This window comes from Mustelus asterias, chromosome 1 (genome assembly GCF_964213995.1).
Source record: "Mustelus asterias chromosome 1, sMusAst1.hap1.1, whole genome shotgun sequence".
Classification (NCBI taxonomy): domain Eukaryota; kingdom Metazoa; phylum Chordata; class Chondrichthyes; order Carcharhiniformes; family Triakidae; genus Mustelus; species Mustelus asterias.
Window position 1 is genome coordinate 102,921,989 of NC_135801.1, and position 12,745 is coordinate 102,934,733.

General features: G+C 42.1%; 1 protein-coding gene across 3 annotated transcripts in view; it reads right to left on the bottom strand.

Annotated features, from left to right (window-relative positions):
* The window catches only part of arap2 (ArfGAP with RhoGAP domain, ankyrin repeat and PH domain 2), a 361,519-nt gene that overhangs the window by 115,290 nt on the left and 233,484 nt on the right, over positions 1 to 12,745 (bottom strand). For all 3 annotated transcript variants that reach the window (XR_013498288.1, XM_078215698.1, XM_078215708.1), the window contains one exon: positions 8,106 to 8,250. Coding sequence is in view for 2 of the 3 variants with exons in the window: in XM_078215698.1 (XP_078071824.1) it covers positions 8,106 to 8,250 (145 nt within the window). In the remaining variant the exon portion in view is untranslated. The remainder of the gene's footprint in view (positions 1 to 8,105; positions 8,251 to 12,745) is intronic.

Below are 12,745 nucleotides of genomic sequence, written 5' to 3' on the forward strand. Positions count from 1 at the left end.
GTTTTTTTAAAGAGGAATGTATCTTTGCTGAATATTTTGAATTGTTTCTTTAAATTATTTCCATTGTTTATTTACCATCATATCTTTCAGTCTAATTACCTAATTAGCCTTAGCCAGCTCTCCTACGCACAAACATTCAGAAGAACATACAAATTAGGAGCAGGTGTAGGCCATACAGCCCCTTGCACCTGCTCTGTCATTCAATATGATCGTGGATGATCTCAGTGTGACCTGAACTTCACTTTCTTTTCTTCCCTCATACCTATCGTCTCCCTTGTCAATCAAGAATCTATCTAATTCAGCCTTAAAAATATTCACTGACCTTGCCTCCACCACTCTCTGGAGTAGAAAGTTCCATAGACTTATGAACCTCGGAGAAAATATTCTCCTCATCTCCGTCGTAAATGCAAGACACCTTGTTTTTAAACTTGTCCTCTTATTCTAGCCCATCCCACAAGGAGAAACAGTCTTTCAGTATCCAATCTGGCAAATTCTCTCAGATTTTTATGTTTCGATAGCTCACCACTCATTCTTCTAAACTCCAGTGGATTCAAGCCTAGTGTTCCAACCTTTCTTCAGAGGATAACCCTCTTATTTCAGGAAGTCAGTCAGTTTTCTGAACTGCTTCTCATGTAATTATATATTTTCTGAAATAAAGAGACCAAAACTGTACGGAATACTCGAGACATCGTCTCACTAATACCATATACAACTGGAGCAAAACATCCCTACTTCTGAATTACATTCTTCTTGCAATTAAATGACAACATTCTCGTTGCCTCCCTGACTACTTGCTGTGTCTACAAACTAACTTTGTGTGATTAATGTCTCAAGACAACCAGATCCCTCTGTACCTCAGAGTTCTGCAATCTTTTCCCATTTAAATAATATGCTCCTTTTTATGCTTCCTGCCAGGTGGACAAGTTTACATTTTCCCACTTTATACTCCATCTGCCAAATATTTGCTCACTTACTTAACCTATCTATAACTTTTCACAGACTCCTGATGTCCTCTTCACATCTTGCTTTCCTACCTATTTTTGTGTTATCAGCAAATTTAATACCAAATACATTTAGTCCTGTTATCCAGTTCACAAACACAGATTGCAACGCGGTGATCCCTGTTGCACCCCACGAGTTACAGCTTGCCCATTTATGCTTGCTCTCTGTTTCCTGTTAGTTAACCATACTAATATGCTATACCCTACACCATGAGCTCTTAACTTATGTAGTAACCTCTGAAGTGGCACCTTGTCAAATGTCTTTTAAAATCTAACTATACTACATTCACAGGTTCCCCTTTAGTCATTTGGCAATTTGAACAATGCTGAAAAGAGAAACTTTTTTGTCACAGCATTTCATCTTGTACTCATCAGGGCTTTAGCAGTAATACAATTCAAGGGAAATCAATAAACTTATACTGTATGAGAAGCAAATGCTGATTGGTTGGCAAGTGCACTCTGATTGATAGAGACACTGCCATGGAGAATGCACCGGTTTATGGTGACTGACAGTTAACTGCTAAGCACGGTTTGAAATTTGAACCAGACAGCTTGACTTTGACTGGTTAAGACATTGCCCTGAAGAATGAACCAGTGAATGACGGTCACTTATTTTGTTTAGCTGAAACAGGCGCAATGTTTGCAAAGTACAGGGCCCTGTTATAAAAATATGTAGCTTCCATACATGCAAATGCACCACATGGTGAGGACAAATGATAATCTTAAATTGGTTGATAGCTTAATTCTTTGCACACGAAGGATTATTTAGCATATGTTGTCCAATCACAGAGTCAAGTTTACTATATTTTGAGTTTTGCAAGCACAGGATTGTTGGGATTGGTCCGTATCTTGACTGTTTTGAACAATAGATGGGACATGCTGTTTAATACAATGCGCCAGTCTCTGGGACATATGGCCCACATACCTAGCATCTCACTGATACAAATTCATACACCACATTAATCATTTATGCGTCAGGGCAGAAAGTCTTTTGGTTTGATGGTAGCATCCTGATAGTGGCAAATACCATTTGTGTTGCCACTGCATAGTAACAGTGTGAAAAAGCTACACCTGTTGCTCAGATTTTTAAGACAGTTTGCTCTTCCAAGGTAATCTGAGGAAGACGGGCACTTTTCAGGGCCGAAAATGACAACCTTAAGCCCGTTCATGAGTGTGTGAGATATATAGCATAAAATGATCTGATCAGGATGCTGCATTCTAATGGAATAGCTTCCTCCTTCTCGAGTCCTGGTGCAAGTGCCTCTCATGAATCAAAACCCTTTCTCTTCTCACCACTTTCTGAGCCACATATTTCATTCTCTGATCTGCCTGATTTATGGTAATTGCTGCGTGGCTCAGGAATCAATCCAGAGATTATTACCTTTGTGGTTCGGCATTTTAATTTGGACCCTAGCTCCTGCTGCAGTGAGTTAGTTCAAGGCTGGCCCAAGAGTGAAATCATTCACTCTCCCACTGACTGCCTCCTGGTCCTGCCACACATTGAGGAGAATCTTAACCCCACAAGAACCATGTGTTTGAAGTAGGTGAAGGGGGGTAAAATTGATTGTTTTCAGAGTTTGAAGACCAGCAAGAAACCTGCTCTCCAACCTTGGGAGTCTTGGAATTGGATGTGAGCATCTCATTATTGGTGCAACTGGTGTTTTTGCAGACTGCTGGCACATGTATGACAGGCTGAACAGCCTCCTTCTGTGCTGTAACTGTTGCTATGATTCCTCAAAACCTCTCAGCAAAAATTCATACCTTGTTCTACTCATGTTGGACATATGAAGACAGGTGGACAAAAATGCGGTCAGAATGCTAGTTTCCAAGGGGCATCTATCTTCAAGGAGGAAAGAAAGAGACTGACAGGCAGACTGATGTAAGGAGGGAATTCCAGATAAAAGCAAAACTCGAGTTCAAAATATTTCAAGGTGGCCTTCACTGTGATGCTGATTTGTAATTCAAAATCAATCTGATATACAGACAAGTATATGTAACAACCTCACACACTGACTCTATTAACTGCAAACACTGTCTTGCGAGATATCACAGCTTTTTTTTTAATGGAGAATCAATCCCTCAAATATTGATTGTATTTTAAAAATAACAGGCTGCCAGTAATTTTGTTAAGATTTAAATGCATTGGTACACCTTCGATGTCGCATCATCTCCTGGAGTTGCACAAAAGCTGTTTTGCATCGGGGAAAGTCCCTTTTCTATCCTTTCTCCATAGATGACAGATTTATATATAATAACCAATGCACATAATATTGGAGGTTATGTTACAACGTGATGCTAAGTTATTGGGCTAGATTTTCACCTTCACTGTCTGGCTGGTAATATTACATGGCCCAACGAAACACAGGTTGATTAGTTAAAGGTTGGGCGACACAGTCTGTCACATTCTCACTCAGGCATTGAAGGCACAAATCTACCCTATGGTTGCTACTAAGGGAATATTGGAAAGGCTGTGAATGAAGCAGAATAAAAGGGTAAAATTTGCTTTGTTAGCATTTCTGCATTCAATATTACCTTACTATCCTGCTGCCAAACAACATTATCTCAAAAATTGAACGCAGCAAGATAGAGACAGAATTACCAGAGTTTCTTTGTTTTCCTTTAGTATGTGAAATTCAATCAGCTTCCATTCTAATGTAATTCTTTCCTCAGATTGCAGAAATTTCAAATGCACAACAGAAACACGCTCTACCTATTTAATTACCACCTTCCAAGAGTGTTGGGTTTTGATTTTATATGAGATATCACTGAGAATTCAATTTCATTTGGCGTCTTGCAGAAGATTCATTAGTTGCCTGTAACAGAATAATTTCTCCCACTTACTCCCACTTGAACTTAAAGCAATTCAGTGGTCAATTTTCATAAAACTCTGTACTCTGATTTCAATAACATTTTTCATCTATGCACTCTCCAATCTCCATGGCATTACCACTTCTGACACTCGCCTTCCCTGCCCCCTTCAAGGGGTTGTCAATTAATGCTTAATGGTGTGGGCTGTTTCTTGCTCAAATCAAGCTACTTTTCTCCACATCTCCTCTTACCATTCTCAAATCTTCTATTTCAAGGAGAATTTAATGAAACACATATCTTGTGTGAAATGTTGCAAGTGAAAGGGAGAATAGGAGACATACGCAACCAAAACACTGGTCAAGGTTCAGTCAGCCTGATGTGGGTCTCACCCACTGGTTAGAGAACAGTCTAGGAGTGTCACTCAATTCCATGGGGCAGGTCCGACGGAATGAAGCATTTGTAATTTAGTTTATTCAACCTCTCCACATAGTCAACACCCAGGCAACGTCCTCGTGTACCTTCTTTGCACTTTCTCCAAGGCTTCCACATCCTTCTGGCAGTGTGCTCACCAGAACTGCATGCAATACTCCAAAGGCAGTCTAACCAAGGTTTTATATAGGAGTCCAAATACTGGGACTCCCTCCCTAACAGCACTGTGGGAACACCTACAGCTCAGAAACTGCAGTGATTCAAGTAGGCAGCTCACCACCACCATCTCAAGGGCAACTAGGGATGAGCAATAAATGCCCTGCCTGGCCAACGATGTCCACAGTTGATCCCCTGGCTTGATGGTAATGGTAGAGTGGGGGATATGCCCAGGCCAGAAGATTACAGATTGCGATTATATATAATTCTGCTGCTACTGATGGTCCACAGTGCCTCAAGGATGCCCAGTTTTGATTTGCTGTATCTGTTTGAAATCTATGGCATTTTGTATAGGGGGTAGTGTCGCACAGTACGATGGAGAGTATCCTCGAGGACTGTGTGGTGGCCATTCCTCCCAACGCTGTCATGAACAGTTGCACCTGCAAAAGGTAGACCGGTGAGGCTGAGTTCAAGTAAGCCTTTTCCTCACCACCTTCTACATACCCAGCCTCGCAGCTATGTTATTTAGGACTTGGCCAGTCTGGTTAATCATCGTGCTACCAAGCCATCTTTGGTGATGGACATTCAAGTCACCTACCCAGAGTTTATTCTGTGCCTTTGCCACTTTAGAGCTTCTTTCAATTGGTATTCAACATGGAGGAATACTGATTCATCAGCTGAGGGTGGGAGGCAGGGTAGGTGGAGGAGGTTTCCTTGTCCACATTTGACTTGATGCCATGAGACTTCATGGCGTCCAGAGTCAATGTTGAGAACTCCCCGGCCAACTGCCTCCTGAATGTTTACCATTGTGCCACCCGCCACCTTTGGTGGGTCTGTTCTTTCGCTGGGACAGGGAAAAGCGAGGCATGGTGATGGTGGTGTATAGGACATTGCCTGCAAGGTGTAATTCTGTGAGTATGACTATATTGGCTTGTTAAGTCTGTGAGACAGCTCTCTCAATTTTGGCAGGACTTTGCAGGGCCGCTAGGGCTGGGTTTGCCTTTGTCGTTTCTGATGCTGAGGTTGATGCCATGTGATCCTCTCCTTTCTCTTCATTCCTTTTTGTAGACTTTGTTACCGTGTGTGATGCAACTGGTTAGTTAGGCCATTTAAGAGTCAACCACATTGCTGTGGATCTGGAGTTACATGTTGGCCAGACCAGGTACGGATGGCAGAATTCCTTTCCTAAAAGGCAGTAGTGAACCAGATGGGGTTTTACGACAATGGTTTCATGGTCAGTATTACTGACACTAGATTTTAATTCCTGAATTAATAACTGAATTTTGATTTCACAGCTGCTGTGGTGGGATTTGAACCCTAGAACATTAACTTGAGCCTCTTGATTACTAGTCCAGTGATATTACCATTATGCCACCACCTGGCAGCAGAAGTCCCACCCATCCTCCTATTGTCAGCACCAATGCATGCAGAGGGCCAGGGTCATCGTGGGACCCCAGATCAAAGGCTAGTGACAGTGGGAAGGGGGGTGGGGGGTGTTGTGGTTAACAGAAGCATAGGCAAGGGCAGACGATGGTTTTAACCATCCCCCCTGCCCGATGCCGGGTCCCTCGGTCAGGCACTGGGTATCGAGAGAACCCCCCATGAAGCCGCAGGCTAACTTGACAGGACTTGCTGAGCAGCCTTCCGAAGGCGTGGAAAGGCAATGCATCCCTCCCAATTAACCCCTGAGCCACCAATGAGCCTAACTGACACCTCGCCGCTGGCACCAAGAATCCCGTGTCAGTCACTTGCAACCTCCGACTTAATCGTGGGGGGGTTTGCTGCTGCCTGGAGACTTACACGGAGACTCTGCCACATTAATTAGGCCCGGTTATCATGGCGTCTGCTGTGAGAGGCTGGATTAAATCCAGTCCATTAACTTTTCACTTGTAGGATGTGCAGTCAACTCCAAACTAGACTTGCAGATGAAATGGCAACTGTTAGCAGAGTAAATGAAATTGATCTTTCTCGGACTCTTGGAATCATCCATTCATTTAATGGAGCCAGACACACAAAAGCGACTAATCCAATGAAGAATCTTTGCAGTGACTAGTGACTATGATGCTGGTGTATTTGTGCTTAGTTTAGACTAATTGCGGGCTTTTTTGTTAGCATTCATTGAGTTTGGTTCTCTTTTATTCCATATGCGTATGTACCCGAGGTTCAGAGGATAAGGTCTATTGCCTGCTATGCAAAAAGCAACGTTGCATTCTGTACAAGATTTTGATCACATATTGTATCGTGGAGGAAATGATATCATGAAAATAAAAGTAGCAAAGGACAAAATACACCTCCAAAACAATGTTAAATGCTCCATGTTGGAACCTACTGAGCCATGTTGATAAGAATTGGATGCATTATTTCAGGTACCCACAGTTCAGACATTGGAGGGAAGTCCATTGTCTACCAAAGCTTTTTATATTAGAAACATAGCAAATAAACTTACATACTGCAAAGAAGAACGAATCAATAGCAATGCTAAACATTTATGATGGCTACAAAATCAGACATTACACAGACTTAAATCAGTCTCAGATGTACTTGGGTAACAAAATGAATTCTCTGCAGGCATCCCAAACAATATTAAGGGAGATGGATTTGCTCTAGGTTACTGCTGGATGATTTGTGTTCCCAGTAAGATACTGCCAATAATGTTCCAAATGATAAAGTTAAAGTTTATTTATTAGTCACAAGTAAGGCTTACATTAACACTGCAAAGAAGTTACTGTGAAACTCCCCTAGTGGCCACACTCTGGCGCCTGTTTGGGTCAATGTACCTAACCAGCAGGTCTTTCAGATGTTCAGAAGTGTTTAGCACACTTGCATTTAATTAACAAATTATAAATTCTACTTCCATTGAAAGTTTGGAGCAAATAAACTTGTGAACAATAAAAGTATTGACTAGGTCATTTCTCATAGCCTTAGCTTGCCTGCTAATGAAATAATGGCTGGAATTTTCCAGCTGTTCACACCCCGATGTTGCTGCAGGCGAGCACAGGGAATTTGGTGCTCAGCCAAATCTGCCATTGTGTCTAGTTTTGGATTCCTTATTTGAGGAACGATGTGGTGGCATTGGAGGCAGTTCAGAGCAGGTTCTTCAGGTTGATTCCAGGATGAAACAGTTGATTTTTGAGGAGCGATTAAACAGTTTGGGCTTATACTCGCTGGAGTTTAAAAGGATGAGAGGGGATCTGATCGAGGTATATAAAATTCTAAAAGGGATTGATAGAGTAAACGTAGACCAAATATTTCTTCTTATGGGACAATCTAGAACAAGAGGTTACAGGTATAGGCTGAGAGGTGGTAGATTAAAACTGAGATGAGGAGGAACTACTTCTCGCAGAGGGTGGTGAATTTGTGGAACTCTCTGCCCCATTGCATGGTGGAGTCTAAATCGTTAAATGGTTTCAAGAAGACGATAAATATATTTCTAATTTTAAAAATGGGTTAAATGGATATGGGGAACAGGATATAAGGTGGATTTGAGACCAGGGAGAGATCAGCCATATCTGATGGATTAGCGGAACAGGCTCGAAGGGATGAATTAGCCTACTTCTGCTCCTAATGCCTATGTTCCTATGTAACAAACCAGGGCAAGAAAGGCCATCATGCAAATGAGCAAATGTGTTTTTTTCTTAAAGTGGTAGGTCAGAATTGAGCCACAAGAATGAATGTTTCAACGATGGGGTGGAAATCAAATTTCTTACTCACCCAGGACCCCATGTAAGATCAGACTTGGCCACTCCTAAGCAGACCACCTCACTGATATCAATCCTCCCATTTGGCGTGGCTGACTTGTCACTTTCATAATAACTGAGAAATCCACCTTCCAGGGTACACCATCGCTTGTGGAATTCTGCAGACAAGAAACACAAGGCTCATAAAAACACTGATCGTGATCACTTCCCACCTGGTAGACTTCTATGGAGGTTTACAATTCATTCAAAATATCCTAAGATTGTTGACTGTAGTCAGACCTATGGTGGCTGCCCTGATACCATAATGGTGGGAGCATTTATTTTTGCCACAACACTCCTCAACATACATGGTCAGCAAAGTTCCTACTTAAGAATCTTATGAAATTCAGAAACACTGTCATCGGCATCCTTGATTTGATTTATTGTCACATATATTAGTATGCAATGAAAAGTATTGTTTCTTGCGCGCAGTACAGACAAAACATACCATACATAGGGAAGGAAAGGAGAGAGTGCAGAATGTAGTGTTACAGCCATAGCTAGGGTGTAGAGAAAGATCAACTTAATGCAAGGTAGGTCCATTCAAAAGGCAGCAGGGAAGAAGCTGTTTTTGAGTCAATATAAACATAAAATCCAACAGTGCAGAAGGAGGCCGTTCGGCCCAACAAGTCTACACTGAGCACAATCCAACTCAGGCCCTATCCCCACAACCCCATGCATTTACCCTAGCTAGTCCCCCTTGCTGCTTTTGACAATGGTGTCTGTTGTCAAGCTGTTGTAGTCACTGCTCATCATGGTGTTTAACGCCAGCCCACAGGATGTGTCATGTGTCTCATCAGCTGGTGATTGCTAGGTGTGATAATCAATGTTTAGGGCATTCATGTCACATTTATAAGCATCCTTGACACTTTGGGCATGCCACTAGTCATCTGGCTCCAGCTACCTCACTATATAGACATTTGATGGGTTTACCACCATCTTCCAGCCGAGACCAGTAACACCATGCCCCTTATACTAGAGTTGCCACTGATCTGCTTTCCATCCTTTGCAGCATGAAGGGATACTGGACATGTCGATGGAAAACATGGATGGTGCCAAGCCTTTCATTTTCAAACCAAAGTAGCTCGAAAAGAACATTTCTGATGTGTCAATTCAAATATTTTTACGCATTTCTAATTGAGGTGAAGACTTCATGAGAATGTCTGCTTCTGAAAAGCATTCAGAGGATAAGAGGACACCACTTTCCAAGTCAGGTGAAATGAACAAAGCAGCTACAATTGTCATCAATCATTTATCACAAATCTGAACAGACCCATCGCCAGATCTAGGAGAATCCTGGTATCTAATAGAAAATAGAAAACTTATGGATGGCCCAATTCAATTTCTAGAAATTGCATGATTCATCAACTACAAAAGCAACTACAGCTTAACTCAGTGATAGCACTTATCTCAAATCAGAAAAAAATTGGATTGTAGATCTCGTTCAGACTTGAGTACATAATCTAGGCTGATTCTCTTCCATACAATGCTGAAGCAGTGCCACATTGCCAGTGATGCTCTCTATCAGATGAGTCATAAATAATCTGTTTTTTTGAGTGGACATAGAATCGCTACAGTACAGAAGGAGGCCATTCGGCCCATCGAGTTTGTACCAATGTCTGACAGGATATCTTACCCAAACCCTCTCCCCTGCCCGATCCCCGTAACCCCACACATTTACTGTAGCAAATCCCCCTAACCTGCGCATCTCAGGACACAAAAGATCCTGTGACAAAATTTAAAGAGGAGATTTTTCCCATATCCTTGTCCACCTTTTCCCCTCAACCACCACCGAACACAAAAGCAAAACGTTGCAGATGTTGGAAATCCGAAATAAGAATAGAAAATTCTGGAAACACTCAGCAGTTCTGGCAGCATTTGTGGAGAGGGAAACAGATGGAATTTCCTGACCAAGTGTCAACTCAGGCGGAAAAAGCAGGCTGTAGCCCCCGGCTCCACTGCCATCGATTCCCACCATATTTTTTGACACTAAAAAAAGTCAAGGAGGTGGACTCCAAGTCACACTGGCATAGTGGACTCAACCTCGGCTCTCGACAGATCAGGGCGCTATTTTTAAAGGATGCCCCAATGTCAAAAAGACAACAGTGGAATAAAAGAACCTCCCTGCCCCACAACCACAGAAACCCTACCTGCCAGGGAAACCGAACCCCCAGCATCCCTCACTCCAGCACCTCTCCTCCAGGCACTACCAGGGTACTGCTGGAGCATGACCCTCTTGCTGCTGAGGACTGTACTTACCTGTGCGCCCCAGAGGTTCTGTTCCCAGATCCTCATTTGTCAACACCTGTTGCAAACCCTACCAATGTGACGGTACACCAGCAGGAAGTGTGGAAACCCTACATGAGGGTATGATTCTGTGGGGAGGCCCGCTAAATGTAAATTAATGTAGGTAATAGGGTTCCCGACCTTTAATGGCAGAAACACCATCACGTCATTGGCAGGGGACAGGGACAAACGAGCGGGAAAATTCTGAGGGTATGAAAGTTGAATCTCTGGCCATGTCCACTGAAAAATCCCCCTCCTCCCAACCCCCACAACATTTCAGGTCAATGTCTTCTTATACCACCAAAAACCAATCAATCACTCAACTTATTTTTGTTTGTGTGGCCATATTTGATCATCATGGTTTGCCAATAAAACAATAATGACTATACTTCAAAAGTAATTAGCTGGGAAGCACTTTGAGATGTTACGATGAATGTAAATCCTTTCAGTAAAAGTCATTGATGTTCAGTCGGTTGTATAATATACAACACGTACTATCTTTTTTGCTGGGAAGGAATGGAGTTTCAGTTGCATTGTATGGAACTCGGTCTGAACCCTGCTGAGAGGAGTCTGTGCATGAAATGTAATTTGCTGTTTTATTGATGCTGTCGGTAATGATTGTTCTATATATACTGCCATTTAGGTGTTTATAAGGGTAAATTCTGATGTTTAAAAACTATATTAAAAGCCATGATAAATGTACAATTTGGTTCACACAGAACATTTCTTTGCGCAGTTTTAGTCTCAGTCTTCATATGGCTAATCCAGTTCAGTTTCTGGCCAATGGTAACCCGCAGGAAGTTGATAGTGGAGGATTCAGTGATAGTAATGCCATCAAATATCAAGGGAGATCCTCGATTCTATATTGTTGGAGCACTTGTGTGGTGTGAATGTTACTTGTTAATTATCAGCCCAAGCCTGAATGTTGTCCAGGTCTTGCTGCACATAGGCACAGACTGCTTCAGTATCTGAAGTTGCGAATGATGCTGGATGCTGTGCAATCATCAGCGAACATCCCCACTTTTAACCTTATAATGGAGGACAGGTCATGATGAAGCAGGTTGCATATGGGACATTGGATATATTTGGTGTATACCACTAGAAAAAGTACCTATATGCAGATTATAACATCAAGTACTGGGTATCCAGCCAGTTTACCTAGGATATCAACCATGGATTAGCCATGTGAAGACTGAGACTAAAACTGCAAGTCAGAGGCTGGGAAATCTGTGGAGTGTAACTGACCTCCTGACTCCCCAAAGCCTGTTCACCATTTACAAGGTACAAGTCAGGAATGTGATGGGATACTCCCCACTTGCCTGGATGAGTGCAGCTCCAACAACGTTGAAGAAGCTCAACACCATCCAAGATTCTGAGATTCTGACAAAGCAGTCCGCTTGATTGGCACACCATTCATCACCTTAAAAGATTCACTCCCTCCACCACTGATGCACAGAGGCAGCAGAGCATACCAACTGCAAGGTGCATTACAGCAATTCACCAAGGCTCCTTCAACAGCACCTTCCAAATCTGCAACCTTCACCTCCAAACAAGGGCAGCAGGCAGATGGGAACATCACACCTGCAAGTTGCATTCCAAGCCACACACCATCCTATTTTAGAATTACATCATCAGTCCTTCAATGTGACTGAGAATGAACAGGGCAAGCAACTGCGTGTCACCTTAATCAGACTGAAAAAGCATCAATGTTAAGCTAAAAGTCTAAACCAGGAGATATCAGTTCAAATATGTAGTTAAATGTCTGAACAAGTACAGAAAGGGAAATAAAGAGAAGGGAAGAGAAAGGTAACAAAAATAATATGTTGTTTAAATTTCCAACAATAGTTAAAATCTGAAGAAATGAGACTCCACACTAACTTGTTAAAGTTAACTTTCAGCATCTGAGAGGTTGTTTACATGTAATTAACATTTATCACACTTAAAAATGTACAAGACATCAACTTTCCCCCAAATTCAGTGGGATTAGATCAGTTAAGTATAGCAATGTCAAGCCAATTTTATTCATTTGTTAATAATTTTATTACTAAGATTCTGGGCGAGATACCGGTGTAGTACAATTTCTGGAGGAGCAGGGCATCACGGACAGCAACTTTTTGATTTCCATTTTTAACTGCACACGTGGTGACTGGAAGTTGCTGTCCGATTCACACAGTAATAACAATGAGCAATGTTAGTCTCACCATCATTTCAACCCCAAAATCCAGCCCAATGTGTCACTGCTTATCAGTTTATCAGAGAAGAACCGAATGCAGTAAGTTTGACAAATAGAAGTTACGCACCGCCAAAAACTGGATCTGTAAAACTTTG